At 38.3% G+C, this 9,683-nt stretch overlaps 1 protein-coding gene across 1 annotated transcript in view; it reads left to right on the top strand.

The window, feature by feature from the left end:
• The first annotated feature begins 397 nt into the window (after positions 1-397).
• LOC149943921 (uncharacterized) overlaps positions 398-9,683 on the top strand; it is a 47,604-nt gene continuing 38,318 nt past the window's right edge. Inside the window, exons 1-2 of the mRNA XM_090175197.1 lie at positions 398-483; positions 2,352-2,930. Of these exons, the coding sequence (XP_090031323.1) occupies positions 2,662-2,930 (269 nt within the window). The 5' untranslated portion in view covers positions 398-483; positions 2,352-2,661. The remainder of the gene's footprint in view (positions 484-2,351; positions 2,931-9,683) is intronic.

The raw sequence follows: 9,683 nt of genomic DNA, 5'->3' as shown, positions 1-9,683 counted from the left end.
ATAATAGTTATCTGAAGGTTTAATTTTTGATTTTAAATCAGTAAACTTGGAAACATTTCAAACCGGTAAAACGAAAACCAAACATGGGACAATCAGTCATAAATTCGAGGTTTGACCGAAACAAAGGCTTCGTAATATGAAATGAACCATTCGATAAGATCTTTGACGGCAAGACTCGTAAAACTCATTTGGCCCTATCGAAGAAGGAGAGAAAGCCGCAACGAGGGGGGTTCGCGTAAACCGGTGGAGAGGGGGGACTATATTAGAGAATTTGGGGAAATGTTTGGTCCCGCGCGGAGGAAAGAGGTGACGTAACGAGACGGAGGAGTGGAGGGGGGCGGAAAGACCTTCGTTGGTTCGGCCGCAGTCTTCAGTTGGGTTCAAAACAACGCGAAACGTTGGAGAATCCTTCAGGCAGCTCCATGTTTCGTAAATAAGACTTTTGTTAACTGAAGGATTTTATTCCGCGTGGCTGTTTTAAAGGTAAGTCTTTTTTTTCTTATATTTTATATTCTGTTCTCCTCCTGTTTATTTGCTCTGTTCAAATTTACACGAATTTTAAACTAGACTCGGATATGTTTCATTCATAAATATCAGTATCTGTTTTACTATCAAGTCTATTGAGTTTTGCTTTAGAACGTGGTTCATTGGGTTTTATTTAGTTTATTTATTGCATCGCCAGTTTTACTGCAGTCTAAAGTTTCGTTTATTTCGGCTACCTGCGAAGCAAAATGGCATATTTGAAATCGTTTACACTTTTTATTAAAATATACAAAAAGTAATTCTCTTAAATGCTATAATATGTCTAGTTTATTTATTAATTACACAACGTTACCAGGCTATATTTCATTTATTGATAGAATGTAACGCAAATGATACTTTAAAAAAAATTCTACTTCTGGGCATAAGCTTACTTACAAATGTGGGCATAAGCTTACTTACAAATGTGGGCATAAGCTTACTTACAAATGTGGGCATAATCCTTCTTACAAATGTGGGCATAATCCTTCTTACAAATGTGGAAATAAGCTTGTTTACAAATGTGGGCATAAGCTTACTTACAAACGTGGGCATAAGCTTACTTACAAATGGGGGAATAAGCCTTCTTACAAATGTGGGCATAAGCTTACTTACAAATGTGGGCATTAGCTTACTTACAAATGGGGGAATAAGCCTTTTTACAAATGTGGACATAAGCTTGTTTACAAATGTGGGCATAAGCTTACTTACAAACGTGGGCATTAGCTTACTTACAAATGGGGGAATAAGCCTTCTTACAAATGTGGACATAAGCTTACTTACAAATGTGGGCATTAGCTTACTTACAAATGGGGGAATAAGCCTTTTTACAAATGTGGAAATAAGCTTGTTTACAAATGTGGGCATAAGCTTACTTACAAACGTGGGCATTAGCTTACTTACAAATGGGGGAATAAGCCTTCTTACAAATGTGGACATAAGCTTACTTACAAATGTGGGCATTAGCTTACTTACAAATGGGGGAATAAGCCTTTTTACAAAAGTGGAAATAAGCTTGTTTACAAATGTGGGCATAAGCTTACTTACAAACGTGGGCATTAGCTTACTTACAAATGGGGGAATAAGCCTTCTTACAAATGTGGACATAAGCTTACTTACAAATGTGGGCATTAGCTTACTTACAAATGGGGGAATAAGCCTTCTTACAAATGTGGACATAAGCTTACTTACAAATGTGGGCATAAGCTTATTTACAAATGTGGGCATAATTCCTTTGCTTGTAAGAGACTTAGCGCAAAGTTAAATTTGATTTTGTGAAACTGGGGATTTACAATCAAAATTTTGGCAATTTTTGAAATTCCATTAGCAGCAGTGGCGTAGCTAAGACAATATTCGGAATTTTATCCGGTATCTAGTATATACTTTGATATGAAATTAGGGGGCCCCTAAAGCTCCGGGGCCCCCCCGCACTGCGGGGTCTGCGGGGGCCTTATCTACGCCACTGATTAGCAGGATACCTTGTTGATAATTTTCTCGTTTCATTCTCGTTCTTTATTATAGTAAATTATCTTAATTTAAAACTAAAAAAAATCAATGAAGCAAAATTTTAAATACTCGGTAAAACCTGAAAAGTGACTCGGGTCGATGAAGCCCAAACTCCGATCAATTTACACTAGAAGGACTGACCGTAAGCGATACTAATTATTAAAAATCGTTAACAACGCCGCTCACGTAGCTGGTAGATTTGTCAACAGCTCCGAGAACTCGCGCGAAAATGTTTTAAGAGATTGAGGGAACACGATAAAAATACTTAAATACCGTCAAATGGCGAAATTGATGAAAACGCGTCTCTGATTTCTCTTCTTGGGCAGGAGGACAGTCCTAAGCGATCGTGTCTGCCTAATTGCCCCTTCGTCGATGTCTGCTAAATGGTCCGTTTAAGCACCACCCAGAAGCGAGCATGGACAACCCTTTCTCAGTGTGTGGCCATCTCAACCGCCTCCGGACCACGTTGAGTCTCGTTGGCGACCATTAAGAGCCTCCGTAGAAGAAGAAGAACCATTAAAGACGGATGCTTGTTGGGTTTGCGTCATCCGCGAGTACCGTCCGTGATCGAGAATTCAAAAGGACTGATCCGTTGACGCTGGCTAAGTGTTCCGATGCAATCGTAGCTGCGCGCAAATGCATTTGTTACGGCCGTCGGGTTTCGCCGGGACTCTGCTGATGGTCAACGCGCTGGTCAGTTCGGTCTGGGCGCCGGGCTGGCCCCCCACCCCGGCCTCCGCCCAAGACCCGGCTGTTGGTGGTCCCCAACACCCCCTGAGACCCAGGACCCCCTCCTCCGGACGATACGCCACTCGCGGGAACGTGGAGGCAGTCGCCACGTCGTCCACGCCATTGCCACCCGGGAGAGCCAGAAACCACAGGCATCCTAGGAATAAGTCAATCGGGTAAGCGCTACTCTTTCTTTGTTTCGATATATCAATTTCTTTTTAGAAAGGAAACTATATACGTATACACTAGGAATGTCTAAGAAAGGTTATGGTGGCTCCGATGATTCTCATAGAAACTGACGTGGTTTATAGCGACGAAGGCCAGCCAATGATTTAAAAAATACGCGCAAAATCTGACATTCAACGTAGTTTCAGCCCCGCCAATGGATTCTGGCAGTGGCGTAGCAATAATTTTGAGGCCCGTGGCAATTTTCTAACAGGGACCCCTGAGATTTAGACTTTTCAACGTCCTCCTCCGAATTAGACGAAATTAGGTGAAACGTGATTAATTCAATCCTTTTCGCCAAACAATCCCTAAAGTCAAGACGAGATACGATTCGATTCAGCTATACTTTCAAATAATTTTCTAGTAAGAATAAGGTACAGTAAGTAACGCAATGTAAAAATTAAAATAATGTAATTTTAGATGAAACTAGCCTAGGATAGGTTGCAAACATGATAACTTTTCTAATTTCCTACGTAATATTGACTCTTATCCAATAATGATTTAACAGTAGTGGTCGAGTCACTGGTATAACATGTACAATTTTGATTATTATTGGGATACAGTAGGAGTTATGATAATGACATATAAATATGGGACGATACTAACAAATGTGAAGTTTTAAATGGGGTAGATCGCGTAAAATTTTAAATATTAATAGAATTTGTAATTATATTATAAATATAATTTAGTACTAGGAGTTCTCACGGGGCCACCCATGCCACCCTGTTCCTACGCCACTGGATCCTGGGACATTCCAAGTGAATATATTTTCCTGATCCTATATTGTTGTTATTCTTTAACTACTCTAAGAGCCTTCCAAAATCAATGTTAGATAGCTCCAGATCTATTTCCGATAGTTCCCAAACCTATTTCAGATTGCTTCCGATTTGAAATGGAGCTCGGAAGCGCTTTTCGAGATGCAAATAGTACTGCAACATTTCTTATATTATATATCAAATATAAGTAAGCGAAAAAACTAATTTAGAGTACGGAAGACCAGTAACTTTAGGATTTTTCACTTTGGTAAAATTGCAAGGTAAATATTAGCGAAAATCCATTTTTAGGTAAAACATTTTACTGACGTTACTGATCCTATTTGACATAAGAATTAATAATTTATCAACTATTTTTCAATTGAATTATTATTATTATTTAACCTTGTCGTAATGAAACATTCCTACGACCGATACTAGATGTCGTTGTTTGGGTAAATGGAGCGTTTTGATTTAGAGAATCCATTAAAATTATTAGATCCTGCAAGATATACTTGTACATTGCTGTTAATTGAAAATTTTCCAGTTAGGTCCCAGAGTATAGCTTATACGGTCAACAAATGCTGTTTAGTTGGTCAACTGTAAAATATATTCCAAATTATTATTTTTATTAGCTACGCTAGATGGCGCAATTTGTAAGAAGGTTCGTCCACTAAATCTTGAATAATCAGAATTTTAGTTCCTAGAGGGGGTTTTAGCAAAACTGAATATTAGGTACTAAGCCCAAAATTATTCAATCTACATACGTTTCATATATTCAAATGTTTCTAAAGGTCCTTTAGACGCGACAGCCCCATATTCAATCACGATTTTTCCGAACAAAAATCACGCTTTTGCGTCAAAACCAACTGGGAGAAGCTTCTCTATCGGCTTTTTTGTCACGAGAAGCAGATATCTAAAGGGATTTGATGTAGGCTTATTTTGAAAAAAGCAAAAGCGAAAAGCCTGAAATTTATCGTAATTTTAAACGAGGTTTTTAGACGTTTCGAATTAATGCGCGCGTAGAAATTAGTTTTTCATATTTTTAATGACAGAACACTGTCGAAAAACGAACTCCTCTGGATTACGTTGGGAATTTAATCAGTATATAATTCTCAGTTGAACAGAAAACCAACGACGTAATATGTAAGGGATAAATCAATATTTATTCTTAATTTATTTTATTAGTAGGCGAAAACTATTCGCTAGTTTTGGAGTAATTTTTAGGAAATAGCGAGCAACTTCAAAATACTGTTTGGCTGTTATTGTATGAAAGAATTAGTTGGTATTATGGGGTAAAAGGTGTACTCTTTTCGTACCAAAGCGAGCGAATAGTTTTGGCCTAATAACATACAACGGGGGCGCTATATCAAAAATTTTGAACCACAACTCCCCAGTACGCCACTGGTATTCGCGTAAAACCTAAACAAAATGGCAGACAAGGTTTAAAGCAGGGTGTTTTGGAGGCAATGGCGATGGCACTTGCCTTCCACCGCAGCTATGATGACGTCATGAGAATATACTGCCTATACATTTAATTAGTGTTGTAAGTCGGAAAATGACCAAGTCCTTTTTTCCGGAAAATATTCCGTATCTTTCCGCAAAAAATAAAAAAAAAATTTCATTCCAGCATGAGTAGTCTAATATATTGTTTGCAAATATAAAGCGGCATTTTCGCCTAAGTTTTTCGAATCTGAAAGTAAAACTAAACCTCTAGACTAGTTTAAACTGATTAACAATGTAACACTATTAATGTTTTGTTGTATGTTTACTGATATTAGACATTTTATATCGATAAAAATTAAAAAATTAAAAAGCCTTAAAAAGTAATTTATGTTTCAATTTTTCATTTTTCCGATTTGCGGAAAATTTTCTAAAAATGTTTCCGCATTTTACTTTTCCGGAAAATTAACAACACTACATAAAGAATAGATTTACTACTAATTTGGAATAAATTTACTGCAAATTCGGTACTGCAAATTCGGAGTAGATTTACTGCAATTTCGGAATAGGCTTACTAAAATTCGGAATAGATTTACTGCAAATTCGGAATAGATTTACTGCAACATAATAAAAACAATTTGTACAAACACTTTTATTTTTTCAGTCAATTGTGTATGAGTTTCCTACAAATTTCTCAGCTCTAGTATTGGGGTACTTCGTTCCAACCAGTCGAATCCAGTTTTGGGGCTCATAGCTGGCTCGACTCCTGGCACCGCATACGCCGCCTCCTAATTAGCTCGATTATATTACGCGGGCTTTTGTCAAGAAGATGTCACGCTTGACCTTTTTCAAAAGCTCATTTATTCTTGACCTTTCCCGAAAAAAGTGAAAAGCGACGCACGACGCGCCACGATTTCAAACATTATACCATTCGATAGACTCGTTTAATAAACCAGTTGACTTAAAAAAAGGCTTAATCATTGTCTTGGACGAATGTAAAGGTCTATTTATTTTCTCTTACTCGATCAAATAGACCGACTAAATATCTTTAATAGACCACCGCAATTGTCAGTACGACAACGGCCATTTAAAATAGGAAATTTTTTGACAGCTAAATTATTCCTTTAATAGAATGAAAAATAGTGGACGAATGAAACATTTTAAATGCCCAGACTAGCTTCGAATATGATTTGAAAATTTTATGATAATTTATATGAAAGGGTCGCTGTTAAAAAAAGAAAGTTTGGAAAAAGCTTTTAGCAATACATTAAGTTGACTGGAGATTTTTTTACGGTCGATGTTTTAAAGTGGAATTTGTTTTGCCTGAAACCCGCTTTGTAAAGGGTGAAGATTATGCTATGGGCTTTATTGTTCTCGTCACCCGCTTATTTTATCCGTACGTTAATAAACGCATCAAAATGGCGACCGGTGATAAAGCTGCTATTCTATTTCGACCGCAGAGAAATGCTTTTCTACTTCTTCCAAAGATAAAAAACGCTTTGTCTTTCTTTCAGAGATTAAAAACACTTGGAGCTTCAAATATAGAGAAAAAAATGCTTTGTACTTCATACGTACAGAAAACAAAACGCTTTGTACGTACTTCATACGTACAGGAAAAAAACGCTTTGTACTTCATACATACAAAAAAAAGCTTTGTACTTCATACGTACAGAAAACAAAGCACTTTGTAACTCTTTCATAGAGAAAACAAATACTTTGAACTTCTGCCATAGACGAAAACAAACGATTCGAGTTTCTCCAATAGAAGAAAAATGCTTTGAACTTCTGCCATAGATGAAAACAAATGCTTTGTACCTTCTTTCATAGCGAAAACAAACGCTATGTACCCTCTTCCATAGACCAAAACCAACTCTTTGCGTTTCTTCTATAGACGAAAACCAACTCTTTCCGTTTCTTCCATAGACCAAAACCAACTCTTTACGTTTCTTCCATAGACCAAAACCAACTCTTTACGTTTCTTCCATAGACCAAAACCAACTCTTTACGTTTCTTCCATAGACCAAAACCAACTCTTTACGTTTCTTCTATAGACGAAAACCAACTCTTTGCGTTTCTTCCATAGACGAAAACCAACTCTTTGCGTTTCTTCCATAGACGAAAACCAACTCTTTGCGTTTCTTCCATAGACGAAAACCAACTCTTTCCGTTTCTTCCATAGACCAAAACCAACTCTTTCCGTTTCTTCCATAGACCAAAACCAACTATTTGCGTTTCTTCCATAGACGAAAACCAACTCTATGCGTTTCTTCCATAGACAAAATAATAATAATCAGCTAGGCTAATACCCAAGGCACCACCTTATGCCCACGTCATCTATAGCGATTTCAATGGTCGGGTTACATTACGTAGCCCTTCATTCCAGGCGAGCCAACAGCTCCCTACACTAACTATTACCATTAACCTCTACAAGATTTATGGAAAACCCCTTTAACCAGTGGGGAGATAATTTGCAAACTCAACGCAGAAGGAATAGTTCCGAGGTTTCACTCAGTGCCCCATGCTGGGATTGAACCCGGCTCCTCTTGCCGCCACCCCACAACAAACGCTTTCTAATTCTTCATCTTTAAAGATGGAGTGTGAAACTAGTCGCTTGTCCTGCACGAAATTGTTTGAAGTTCTTGCGGCTTTCATATTTCCAGAGTTTTTTTGCGGATGAAAATAGGCGCTTGGAGCCAGGTTTTCACTGACGCGTATTGCGCCAATTTCTTCTCGCGGAAAATGACCGAAATTTCGCAGATTAGAAATCACGCGGCGCGAATACGTTGAAACCCGTAAAACCAAACGACAAAAAATACCGCCAAGATAACAGAGGCGAAAATTCCGCTTTAAGTGCAAACCAGCCATCGAAAATTGTTTCTGTAAACTCAGCAAGCGCGGTTCCTTTTCGGAGTAAATAAAATTGCGTATGGAAGTAATTGAATTTAAAGGGTTTAGCGCTGACGTCTACGCAAAGAGACGTCCAAAATTAGGCCACTATCGGCGCGGCGGGCTCGTGACAGAAACGCACTTTGACATTAGAGTCTTTCCGAGCGGGCGAGCGCCAGAGTTACATTGTCGAAAGCCACAAGTGTTTCATTCTCAAACTCCGGTACGAGTACAGTGTGTGGTCTCTCATTCCACACATTTCCCGACAAGTTCTTTAAATATCGTAACAGTGTGTTTCTAATCATAGAAACGCCTCAATTTCTTATCACAATACTCGCTACTATTAAGATACTGAATTCCCAACAAGTTGGAACAAGAGGGACAAAGCTCAGTTCACACAGACAATACCATAGATATAGGAAATGTATATAAAGGTCTAGATAAAATATTTCAAAGGGAGTTAATACGGAGGTGACAGCTAGCAGAAACGCGTAATTTCTGCAGGTTATCCGTATAAGGCGCTATCTATCGGTAAGAAAGCTCGTGCTATCGTCGCGAGAGCCATTGTCTCCGGCTTAAAAACTATACTAAAAGTCACCAACAGATGGTGTCTTAAGACTACGGCCTGCGGAAAGGTCAAGCACTTACAAGGAGACGACCCGAGGTGTTACACACCGATTTCGTTCAAACTCGAGGGATTCGTAGACCTTCATGTAACTTGAAAAATCCTAAAGGGATTTTATTCAATGGGCAACGGTTTTGCCATGGCAACGAAAAATGTTTTTGACAACATAAAATTGAAATTTTTCCTATTTAAGCCATATCGGTTCATTTTCACCCATTTGGTTCAAATTGATCAAAATGTGATTTTGATTTTTTTGTACAATGTTTTACATTTTTTTCAAAATTTTGGTATTTTTAAATTTTTTAAATTTATTAAAATCTTTCATATGGGGGACCCTTGGAATCGCTCCAAATCCCATGTTATTTTCAATGGGAGAATTTCAATTTTATGCTGTTAAAAACATTTTTCGTTTCCATGGCAAAACCGTTGCCCATTGAATAAATTCCCTTTACAATTTTTCAAGTTACATGAAGGTCTACCAATCCCCCGAGTTTGAACGAAATCGGTGTGTAACACTTCGGGTCGTCTCCTTGTTAGTACTAAAATGCTAAGAGAGCTCGCTAGTATACAGGGTGTTTCAAAAGGTTGTGCAAAAGATTTAAGGAGTTGTAGGGGGTGAGTTGAGAAGTATGCCTGTTTTTCCCCCATTTTCCTACGATGAGTTAAAAGAGCGCCAGAGAGCTCCAAAGTGTGGACTACTAGCCCCTGGAAGTAGGCTGCAAGCAGCAGGGACTTTAAATACTGTTTAAGTTTACTTTTTTACGCTGGTTACCTAGTTTTGTTTACAAATTCTTTTTTTACCTATCACACGAACTCAGACCTTAATGTTCGCATTTCCCTGCTGCTTGGTTTCGCGCTTGTTGCAGCCTACTTCCAGGGGCTAGTAGACCACACTTTGAACAAAGAGTATGGAGGAAATAAAGATAAAACAACCGGGAGAGGTCCGCAACGAAACGTTCACCACCGAGGGGGTTGACAATGGGGGAAAACATCTGTAA

This window comes from Leiobunum rupestre, chromosome 5 (genome assembly GCF_980474605.1).
Source record: "Leiobunum rupestre chromosome 5, qqLeiRupe1.1.hap1, whole genome shotgun sequence".
In the NCBI taxonomy this organism is placed as follows: Eukaryota; Metazoa; Arthropoda; class Arachnida; order Opiliones; family Sclerosomatidae; genus Leiobunum; species Leiobunum rupestre.
This window is presented reverse-complemented; position numbering and strand designations above follow the sequence as displayed.